The 12,883-nt window shown below is 28.0% G+C and overlaps 1 protein-coding gene across 1 annotated transcript; it reads left to right on the forward strand.

Moving 5' to 3' along the window:
- The first annotated feature begins 646 nt into the window (after positions 1–646).
- Positions 647–1,990, forward strand: LOC136074188 (uncharacterized). Its single transcript, XM_065786491.1, has one exon. The coding sequence runs from the start codon at positions 647–649 to the stop codon at positions 1,988–1,990; it is 1,344 nt and encodes a 447-aa protein (XP_065642563.1).
- The last annotated feature ends 10,893 nt before the right edge of the window (positions 1,991–12,883 follow it).

The following is a 12,883-nucleotide window of genomic DNA, read 5'->3' on the forward strand; positions in this document are numbered from 1 at the left end:
TTACGTTAAGTTTTATATACGAAACCTTATTAATCTATATGTAATTGTTCTAGTACATAATAAAACTTTATTCAAAAATTTTTCAAAACTAGTATAGTTTTATATATATAAAATCTTTTTAAAATTTTATAACAACGCGCTGCATTTAAAAAAGAAAAGAATTTAGTAAGAAGTTGAAACTTTATACTTAATAAATGATATTAAGTTTTTTTTAGTTGAAATAATAACTTTTTATAATACATCTTACCATACGTTTATCTTTAGGTATTCAATGTTTTTCAGAAAATTTATTTTCACGCAAGAAACTACTTTGTGAAATTCAAGATTATTTTTTACAAGATGCAAACGAGTCAACTTTAGTATTATATGGAATGTCGGGTGTCGGTAAGACACATATTGCCAGAACTTATTGTGAAATATCGCATAACTTCTATAAAAACGTTGTTTGGATTGACGCAGCATTTGCAATGTTACAAACTTCAATAAGGAACCATTGTCAAATATTAGGATTTAAGGTTCATGATTCGAAAGGAGATTATTTTGATATAAAAGTGATTGTTGGAAAAATTCACAACTATTATAAAAATGAAAAAAAACTTTGTATGTTTTTGACAATGTTGACGATGAAAGTGTTAAAAACTTATCTATGTACATTTCAAGAAAACTGAATTCATTCACCTTGATTACCTCCCAATGGCAAACGTGGTCAAATAATGTAAATAAAATCCTAGTTGATGTTTTTTCTTCTGAAGAAGCATTCGCTTATGTAAAAAATAATACTAAAGAAAACAACGACGAAAACATAAGAAACCTAATTAAAGAACTTGGTTATCATCCGTTTGCAATTACTCAGGCACTAAAATATATAGATATACATAAAGTATCGATAGAAAAATACATAGATCGATATAGATCGAAACCATCAGAAATATTAGACAATAATAACTTTCCGACAGAAGAAGAATCAAAGTCAGCAATAAAAGCAATTAACTTAGTTTTAATAAAATTAGAAAAAGCTAAACCTTTTCTGTTTAAATTATTAAACTGTTTATCTCATTGCGACGGTCAAAACATCAGTAAACAGTTTATAACACAAATCTCAAATCAAATGGAAACAAACGACGAATCTTTAATCGATGAAGCTATTGGATTACTAATGAGTTATTCTTTACTAAACTATTTTGATGATAAAAAATATACAATGCACGAACTGACACAGTTAACATGTAAATTATTTCAAAAAAGAAATTCAAGTACAAATGCATTTCTTGATTTAATCGAAAATTATTTTAAAGTTGAATTGATTGAAGTAAAAGATCACATAGATTATGGAAATAATTTTGTTTTTCATTTTGTCTATATGTTTCGTACTAACGGAAAAAGATTTTCGAAAACCTTCCATCACATGACGACTTCTATTAAAAAATTATTAGTATGTAAAGGTTTATTTGAAGAAGCAATCGAAATATTAAAAATTGTTCAAAATTTTAATACAGAAACTTATGGTGAAAATAATACAACCTCGCTTAATACAAAACATAATATCGCAAGCTGTTTGAACGACATGGGAAAATATAACGAAGCTTTAGAAATTTATTATTCTGTTGATAAAATACAAACTGAAATTTTAGGTATCAACCATCCGTCTGCAATGACAACAAAACATAATATCGCAAGCTGTTTGGACGACATAGGAAAATATAACGAAGCTTTAGAAATTTATTATTCTGTTGATAAAATACAAACTGAAATTTTAGGTATCAACCATCAGTCTACAATGACAACAAAACATAGTATCGCAAGCTGTTTAGGCGACATGGGAAAATATAACGAAGCTTTAGAAATTTATTATTCTGTTGATAAAATACGAACTGAAATTTTAGGTATCAACCATCCGTCTGCAATGACAACAAAACATAATATCGCAAGCTGTTTGGACGACATAGGAAAATATAACGAAGCTTTAGAAATTTATTATTCTGTTGATTAAATACAAACTGAAATTTTAGGTATCAAACATCCGGATACAATGGCAACAAGACATTGTATCGCAAACTGTTTGAACGATATGGGAAAATATAACGAAGCTTTAGAAATTTATTATTCTGTTGGTAAAATATAAACTAAAATTTTAGGTATCAACCATCCGTCTACAATGACAATAAAACGTAATATCGCAAGCTGTTTGAATAATGTAGAAAAAAATCAAACGAGTTGTTTAATTATTTGATTATTATATTATTTTTTAATATATATATAAAGTTTATCTGTTGATAAAATATAATTGACGAACGTTTTACTTTAAAAGTTAGAAATTCTGTATTTAATTTTTATAAATAAAATTCTATTTTTTAATGTTTAAATTTATAATAAGAAAAAGTTCGCTTGTTTCAGTGTTTATAGCGTTTATTATATATTTTAATTTTTATTAAAATTTTTATATTTTAAAATTAAAAAGAGTTAAAAGAGGTAAAACTAATTTATGGTTTAAAATTAAGTTTTATTTTATTAAAAAGCAAAGGTTTTGTTATTGCGATAAATAAATATATATATATATATATATATATATATATATATATATATATATATATATATATATATATATATATATATATATATATATATATATATATATATATATATATATATATATATATATATTTATGTATATATTTTTTTTTCTTATTTGTTTAAAGAGTATTTAAAGGATGAACCTATTAATATTATTCCCTCATGAATTATGGCATGGAATATTGGAAAAACGTTATTTGATGTATTTTTAAACTGTCACGATAATCATTTACTATTAGTTAGTAATGACGACTTAATTGTTTTCTTCTTGTTAAGTGAAAACTAACATTAATGTTCTTAATAATTTAATCTTAATTTTGATAATAATTTTATTTAGAAATAATAGTTATCAAATATATTATTGTAATTCAGTTAAAATACTATTAAAAATAATAGTGATGTAAATTGATTGGTTACGCAGATGAAAACGTTGCGATAAAGCGTAAATGGAATTCTTAGAACGTTTTTGTCTTAATAATAACAAAATTTTAATGATATTTTAATTTTTTTTATTTTATTAATTTTAAATAGGTGTTTTAATAAAAAAATTACGTATGAACGAGAATTTTGTTTTTAAAAACTTTTTAAAAAACGCATAGATTTAAATAAGGTCGTACACGATTTGCACGGATCCTGATAATGCCAACTAAGTGACCTAAGAACACCACTTATATGGGATGATTGCGTACACATCGAAGTACCCTATGTTGCAAATTTTGAAATCTTTTAAATTTTTTGTCCAAGTTAAGTGAAACTTTGACTTTATAGTGTGACGATAAAAATACCTATAGAATAAGAAACTGAGCAGCCGTGGTACATTGGTAGCGCCACTTGCTGAGCAGCCGTAGCTGCTTAGCAAGTGGCAGCCTTTGCTACTCAGCAAGTGCCAAACTGAGCATATGTAGCGCAGTGGTAGCGCACAAACGAAGGATCCGTGGTTCAAACCAAACCTCTGGGCAAAATTTGTGACATTGGTTAGGTAGGAGGCGTGAACTTCTCATCCGTGGTGCTCTGTGATAAAGCCATGATTAATTTTTGGGGCACCTAAAAAAATAAAATAAAGAACCACTACATATAAATTTGATAAAAATTGGTGCAAATGTAGCATATGGCCACACCAAATCCTATATAAAATTTTATTCGGAATTTTTTTCTAGTTCAGAAATTATGGCAGATTAAGTTTATACTTTGTTTGATTATTGCTAGACCTCAAAACTTTACTTCTTATTGTGATATTTGATCACAATTTTAAAAATAAAGGTTACATAAGTGTCTACTACGTAATATCAACAATGTTTGTTATAACTGTTTTATTGCCACATGTATCATTTAGATTCTATAGACAAAAAAATTGTTTTGCTATTTTATGCGTAGTTTGATTTGGTTTATGCATAGCATATAGATCTCAACATTACCTAATTTATAAACTATTGGCGAAATGCAAAAAAAAAAACAGTGCAAAAAAAAGTGCAAATATCGGCAAAAGGACAACCAGTTGGTAAAAAAAAATAATTCTGTTATCATTTATTGGCCCTTAAAACCTTTTTAAAAACGTTGACCTTCAAAACGAAGTAAAAAATAACTATATAAACATTATTTTTTACATTATATTACCATCAGATATCTGATTAAATTGTAATACATATTCTTTAACTTTCTTCAAAAGAAATTTATTTAAAATACCTTAATATAGTTTTTTAGTTAAATACTCTTCAATATTTTTACACGCAATATTAAAATTCATAATTACAACCAGCAGTTAAGGATTAAAATGATTAAAATGTTTGTCATAAACCGTAAACTATGACTTTCTGCTTCCTAATCTCATAAATCAAATTATGGTAGCAGTTCTTGCTTACTGTTCAGATCAGTTATGCAGCATAACAATTTTTTTGTGCTCTGGATGATTATTGTTTTGTTTATACTTTGACCAATGTTTATAAAAGTCTTGATGAACAGTTTAAACAGTCTTTTCACTAAAGGGTCCGAAGGAAGATTCTTTGCGACTGATGAAATCTTTGATATGGTAGAAGACGGTTTGAATTTTGGGTGTCACGTTTGCACCAGGCATTTGAATATAAAAAATGTAAGATTGAAAAAGGCTTTTAAACGACTTCGCCAGACTTATTAGCAAAAGTAACAACCCCCGTCGGATTGCTAAAAAGATTCGAGACTCTGTTTGATTTTCCCAGTTTTTGCAAGTTTCTAAATTTGACAAGACACTTATATTTGGCGTCACACTATGTACTAGGGTGTATACTTGAATGGGTTTCAAGACCACAAACAATATTTGCAACTTTCATATCGCAAGCCAAAAGTTTAACTCCATTTGCATTAATCAGATTTCAAGACCAGATTTCTTCAATATTGGAGCGAGTATTTGGCAAAACTTCTAATGCCGCAACAGGAATTAGTCTTTTAATTCTAGTCTTTGATAACGGCTTTTTACTTTTGTTAATACTGCATCTAATATTGATCCTAGCGGTGAGCTGGTATCAATCCTTAACGCAGTATTAATAAATCTAAGAAAAATTGAGAAAACCTCTACTACCATCAATCACCTAGCTCAACAAATATCGTCCAGAAATTTTGCGATATTGAATAACATGATACATAACACTCATGATTCACAACAGTGACGGATCCACGAATTTTTAATGGGGAGAGAGAGAGAGGTTGAATTATTTTTGAACTTTGTATGTTGTATCTTTGTATGTTGTATGTTGAACATTTGCGTCTCCTAAAAAAAGAAAAAAGGTATTCAATATTTAGAATATTTAGGACTTTCAGATTCTTTTGTGGGAGACGCATACCCCATATCCCCATGGATCCGTCTCTGATTTACAAGACTTGATAAATCATTGTAGTAAGCAACAACCCAAACTATGCCGGAACCTCCTTTTCCGTCGGCAATAACAAGTTACTGCAGGTGAAGAAATCACTTAATTAATTACCTGCTCTTCAAAAATTCTTATAACATTCGGCTGTACCATATTGCTGTTAATATTTAGTTTACAGTTCTGACCAATTTCTTTGATTTGTTGATTGATAGTCACGTATTTATTTGTACATTTACAAAAGCTGGTGAGGTCAAATTTGATAGTGCTTCATAGTGGCTGGGCACTACTTTGTCCTGAAACCAAAACAAACATATTTCTTATAATACAAAAATTTTTTGTTCAGGCATCATTTCTCTGAACTTTATATGAAAAACTGGTAAGGCTAACCCTTTTTTAAAAGGTAAAGGCATGTGCTGCAAAGTATTTCTGGTACTTTTTCAATGGTATTTGCTCTCCAAAAGGAGGTGCGGATCACGGGTGTCGCTACTGATGCGCGTGCATCAGTCTTTTTGCACCGCTAAATTTAAGTGTTTTTCTTTTCCATTTTTTTCCTGAATAAAAAGTTAAAGTAGAATCTAATATTCAACAAAAATGAAACATTTAAATATAAACTCGAAAAAAAATGTTTGATGTAATATTAATTTTATTTGATCTCTATAGTTACTTATTCGTTATTTAAACAAAATTGCATGTGTTTTGTAGCAGCTTATACAATTGTTGTTCACTGAATTCAAATGGTCAAAGAAAAAATATTTTACTCTTTAAACAATCTTATTTGTACATTTTCACAACTTTTTCCGATCACTTTGTAGCAAGTGATGTAAAATTTGTCTCAATTGTTCTTTAAATCATAAATGATTGGTTGAACCAATCACTTTTTATTAAAATTACAATAGCGACAGTTGCTACAACACTTCCAAAATAAAATACTGAATGTTTCAAAAAAGATTTTTTTGTAAATTTATTTTTTTATAACGAATCAATTTTAGTTTTCAGTTTTTTATAACCAATCATTTTTCAAAAAATTTAGAACAATTACGTCAGTTGCTGAGGGGCGGGTTTTGTCATTCGCCTCTGAGCAACTGAAAAAAAAAAGGTCCGCATATTTTCATTTATAATCAACATTCCTTTTTAACTTTTTTGTACTTTAGTGTAATAGTCAAGTTTATATACGTATAATTACGTATAGTAGTCAATTTACTTCGTCAGTATAATAGTCCAATTCTGTATAATAATCAATTTACAAAAATAATAAAAGCTGAGCTTGTCTTATACTTTTTTATTTAAAGTCATTCAAAGATGGAAATTCCCGGTACAGTTCAGCTTCACAATTCGTCTCTGAAAACAGTTAATGTAACGAGGCTTCTAACTTCGATTAATTTGCTTGAAAAGGTCTTCTACTATGCAAGGTGTTCCCTTTTTATTAAACTGGTTAAAAACAATAATTTTTATAAACTTTCCAAGGTGCAAATAGACTGTGTTTTTCTTCAAATGTTTAAATCAATTTAAATTAATTAACAGTGAATCAATTTTATGAAATTATCATGATGGAAGCATTGATCAACTGCCAAGCTAACAAGTTTTCTTCGCTTTTTTATCTGATTGCTTTGTCATCAGTTTTAAATATTCCTATTATGTCAATATATCGTAATTTTGGTTTTGAATAATTCAAAAAACTTTTTAATGAATATACTCTTTCATTTCGTTTTATTAAAAATCAAAATATTTTAAATATTTTACGGTGTAATACTGATGTCAGTAATGCAAAATGATAATCACATCTAACCAATATATTATGTACCAATATGTACCAATTGTTAAAAAGTCCGGAATAGTTTCATGTGATAATAATTATATGGCCATAAAAAACAATGCTACTTTACACTTTGTTAGTACTAAAACTGTAACAAATAAAGAACATTTATCTAATGCCTATTTCACAGAATAAGTTAATTCTGCGAAGCAATTCAAAATCCAATTGAAAGTTAATTTTTAAATAGAAAATACTTTCACTGCACTACTTTTTGAACCTTCTACAAAATATTTTAGGTTGTATGGCAGGCGAATATAAAGGAATTGCTTCTTGAATAAAAGCTCTTAATCATAAAGCTATTTTTGTTAATTGTACAAGCCATAGGCAAGTTTAGTTATAGGGACTGCATGCCAAGTTCAAAAAGTTAAAAATCTCGATCAAGTAAAAGATATTCTTATTTTTTTAACTTATCTCTAAACGTCCAAATCAGAAACTAGTAAATCAAAAAAAAAATTCTTTTTTCAAATCCATGCTTTATGCAAGCAGAATTCTATTGGGTCTAGAAATTCTTTTTTTGTTATCTTTTGTGGAAGGAAAATTTACTGTTTTTTTTTTTTTTAAAATTTAAAAATGACTGTTTTTACTAAATTTTTGTTTTTTAACTTAATAACATAAGACTTATTAACTTAATAACTTAAAACAATAGGTTTTTAACTTAATAACTTAAGACTTATTACTTAATAACTTAAAACAATAGGTTTTGAATCGCTGCGCTTTAATGTCTTCGAAACTGCAAATAATTTGCAAATCAATGATTTTTGTGACGTAATACGCAATTCATATCAAATAAATAAAATGTATGGGAAAATACAAATTAAATTTTTGTTAACTTAATTAACTTTTTTTGGTCAAATTTTTCCATTTCCTTGTATTGTCATCGAAAATGATTAAGTGTGCAAAATTTGAGCAAAATTAGTTGAGAAAAAAGCTTTCAAAAATTGATTTCAAATTTTGTGGCACACAAACATATATAGAAAGTAACCTTATATAAAGCATGGAAAAATTATTCTAAATGTCCAAATTAGGAAAATTTAATAGATACTTGTTGAACAAGATGGATTTAAATGCTTAGAGGTCTTGACGTTTTTTTTGATAATGTTATACATGATATTTATGCTATAAGGGAAATGAGATTAAATGAATCAAAGGAATATAACAATGAAACTGCTTCCAAACCCTTTTTCTTTATTTAAACTATTGACAAATTATTTCTTTTTTATTGTAAGTTTAGTTTAGTTATAACAAAACAGTTTTCATTATGGATTTCATTATGCAATTACTGTAACTCTTTAAACTACATCTTTCGACATATCATAGCAGTGATATAAATTAATCCAGAAAATGGTGTTTGTTTATTAAGGCCTGGCAGCAGTTCCTTCAACTGTACTCTCCAAAATACAGGTTAAAATACCATGGAAATCTGATTTTTATGAATTTTTCCTTTCATTTAATATGCCTCATTTTATATATGCATATATATATATATATATATATATATATATATATATATATATATATATATATATATATACAAACTATTAGTCAATATTTATTCTATATTAATTTCAATAAAAAATGTAATAATGAATAAAAAATTATTAAAAAAAAACAGTTAAAAATTATTTTAAAAAATTCCAGTCAAGAAAAGGAAAGAATCTAGAAATACAGGGCTAACCTTAGGCAACATTACTAATACTTAACGTAAACTACTATCAAGAAAACAGAAGAATCTAAAAAGTGAGGGCTAACCTTAAATAAAATGACAGTATAAAGATGAAGTGCAAAGTCCTATTGCTTACCTTCTCGTTGGTGCACACAAATTAGACTTAAAATAACATTTCTTTTTTATGAACGAAATAGCCAAGACAACATTTGTAAAAATTTCTCTTTACAAATGTTGACAGAAAAAAATAGATACTACAAAAGCAATACAAAACAAATTTAGTTATTATCTAATAACATAAACAGCGACGCCCCTCTTCAAAAAAATTAGCAAGGGCACGTCCGCCTTACAATTGCTATGCTTGTTTCTGTCACTCCACTTTTTAAATTGACTTTCCTTATATCCTAAGAAGGTTGATGGGGAAGGAGGGGAGGAGTTGATGAAATATTTTTCATTAACTGTTCAAAATGCTAAATCCGACCCAGTTGCTGCTGCACTCAATCTGTGCAATTTTGAGGACTTTTAACTAAGCCGAAAAAAAGAATTTTTATCCAGCAGGATAGAATGTGATGCTCAACCAGACCTGGTAATGAATAATGCTTTTCTTATTATTTTATTTCTATATATACTTTTTATATATTTTATATTTTGGCCCTATTCCTGGCCAGTTGTTTCGAAATAAAAATAACAAAAATGCGATCATTTTAAAGGATCTCTTTCACATTATTTAAAGTTACGAGATCATCGTTGTGATTTTTTGAAGAGAACATTTTCTTTAATTGTGTTTTATTTATTTTTTTCTCCTAAGGGATTTAAAATTGAATTAACAGAATCTCCAAATGAAAAAATCTTTTTTCCTAACAGTAAAATTTTTTTTTTAATATTTAGCTTGACAACCAAGACTTTCTAATTTTCCTTTACTATCTCTCGGGCTCTATAGAAGTATTCAAAAGTGATAAATTGTTCCTTCTTTGAAAACTCATAGATCGTTTAAAGTAGCAGCGATTTAGTCCAATTAAAAATTCTACATGGAGTGGAATGAGGCATTCATATATCTTACCAGGTCTACAGCATATCAATTCTGAGACAGCTATATGGAGGGCAATTTTTCTTGGAATTAAAATAAGTAAATAGGTATTAAATTTAAAAAATGTTTAAGCCACTTTTCTTCAAAATTCTTCATTGTCACATGTTGACATTTTAGTATGATCCGGTGCTTTTCGTCCCTCGGTTAGATTTAATTTTCGCGATATAAATATATCAATAGAGACGCCTCAAATTTTTTAAGCATATACCTAAATGGTTGGTCGAGGGCCCTTAGTAAAATTTTAAAAAAATATTAGGCCAAACTAAAATGGCATTTATAGAGCTGCAACAAACATAAGAAATGGTTCACAGGGTATGAATAATAGCAGATTCTGACTGAAATAAAAATACTTTTCTATTTATTCTGCTACCAGCCCTTTCTACAATATCAAAGGATAAACATTGAAAATTTCAAATAAAAAGAGTCAATAGTTTTTAAGATATTCGTGTTCAAGTTTTTAGAAATATTCAAGAAGTAGAAAACTGAGAAAAACAACTTTAAAATCAAAAAAGTTATAAACTAAAAAAATTAATCATTAAAAACATCAAAACTGGCCAGCACAATACAATTGACCACCCTCAACCTCTTGCTCTTTGTCTAAATAACCTTTTTTGAGTGATCTTAATGTCCTTTTTCTTTTTTTAGCTATTTCACTTGACTTTAACTCAATATTTTATAGACGTGTTTTGTCAAATCACTTTGCACTATGATTGAAATAGTACCCTGGTGTAATGCCTAGCAATTTAAAAACTTCAGCAAGTCCTAATAATCCTTCATTGTGTGCAATAACAGCAGAGTTTACTGCAATTTCAACAATTTTTTTTTTACACAGAGATATTTTTTGGGCAACGATTCCAAATTAATTGATTGAATGGCTTGTTACAATATTGAGTCAAGCCATGCAAACAATTTTTAAGATACTCCACCTTGGACAACTCTTAAAAAATTGATTTTCAATTTGCTCATTAAAACTTCTGGCAAAGTTACTTTACTTTTATTTGCATTAAGTTTAGTTACTTTATCAGACTGCCATTTGATGCAACTACTTTTGCCTTTAGTACAAATTAAGTGATTTGTTTCGCCTGAAGCAAAAGCAATGCAGTGATACAATGTTGCAAAGACATTGTATCACTGCATTACTAGACTAGAGTTACGCATCTCTAGTAAATTTGATGTATTTTCCCTAATTGCCATGCCTACATAATTTTGAAGTGTATTAATGGCTTTATCTATTAATCTTCGATTTCCACATATTTTTTTACCACCCGATAAAATCTCGCTTTTCAATTCTTTTCTCAATTGCCGACATCTGTTACCTGTTCTTTTTTGAAAACGACCTATGCATTCTAGTTTTTCTGGAATCAATAAATCTCCATATGGATTTGACTTAACTACTTTTGTAAAAGAATTAGTATCTCCGTGACCTAGATACTTAGCATAGCGAAGAATATATTTAAATTGGTCCAGCTGCTTCAATTGAACCTGCTGATCTAGAATGGTTTATTTGACAAATATGTTTCAACTTCCACTATTCAAATTTTAAAGAACTCTTTTTTTTATTCCATATTTCACAACTTTTGCAAAACTAGGACACTACTTAAGTGTCGATAACTTTTTTATTTTTGTGCGCTACCACAGCAACAGCACCATTAAGGAAAGAATATCCCCTTTTCTGCCAAGTACCATCAACAGAAGCAGATCAATCAACAAGACTTGATAAATTATTATTTAGTTTTAAAAGTCTTTGTGTTACTTCCATAGCAGATTTTCTCATACTATAAATTGCAGCTTTCTGATATGCGATAAGTAACTCGTCATTACCTCTGTTAATATTTCAATAATTCAAAGAGGTTGGCATGTTCATAATATTTGCACAGCGTATCATTGATTCTCTGCAACATCCTATTTCACGAAATGCCATTAACTGCGAATATTGACTTCATGAGGTTTATTTCCACACTTTTTATTGTTTACTACAGGAGATGTAAAAAAATTATCAATGTTATCACAATGAATACAATAAACTTTTAGAGACAAAGAAAATCCTTTATGCAGCTGCATATTATGTGATATTTCCAGCTTGCTTGTACAAATTTGACAATAAGAGTACTTTTCAAAAGTTAATTTCAGCTGTTTAAAATGCATTCTAAAGTGAAAGTCATTTAATTCATAATATTTTTGTCTATTTTTGTTCATGACTTGAATTTTCTTTACACCACTGGTATCACCATTTGAACAAAATTCTGATACAACTTTGTTAGTGTAAAAGTTCCTTCGAAATTTTCTCTTGCTTTTTCTGTTGTTGCTTTTTCATTTGTCATTATTAATAGCAAACTATAAAAATAATTATCTTAACAATTATGAAGTTTTTTAAAAAGATTAATTATAAACATGCTTGTTAAACAAACTAAAGTCGTATATCACATCAAATGTTGTTTAAGTTTATGACTTTTCACTTCGTAGAAACAAAGAGAAAAACAGAATAAGTCAGTTTTGAACTTATATTTATGGAACTAGACATTAAATTAGGGCTAAAACATAAACAGACACAGTTGCTAAGGCCGTTGCTAAGGATTCGGAAAATGTTGCCTTTGAATACTTATTTAAAAACTTTATATTAATTTTTGAAGAAAAAAAAGTGATACTCATGATCCAGGATGTTCAAACTGCTAATATTCGAATAAAATTTTTTTTTTGTTAAATGATGTTTTTAATAGGGGAGTACCACTTTAAAACCGATGAACATTTTAATGTAAAAGTTTGTTTATTTTTTATTTTTTAAACAAGAAACTAAAAAGTAACTTAATAGTTAATTATTTTTACGTGGGGTTAGAAAAAATAGTGGCTAAGTATTACTTCATTTTATGATGATGCAATATTTGTTTTATGTTATTGAACGTATGATGCAA

This window comes from Hydra vulgaris, chromosome 01 (genome assembly GCF_038396675.1).
Source record: "Hydra vulgaris chromosome 01, alternate assembly HydraT2T_AEP".
Taxonomy (NCBI): domain Eukaryota; kingdom Metazoa; phylum Cnidaria; class Hydrozoa; order Anthoathecata; family Hydridae; genus Hydra; species Hydra vulgaris.

Bases quoted from the DNA above. Each gene is read 5' to 3' on its own strand.
- LOC136074188 (XM_065786491.1), top strand. From the start codon at position 647: ATGTACATTTCAAGAAAACTGAATTCATTCACCTTGATTACCTCCCAA.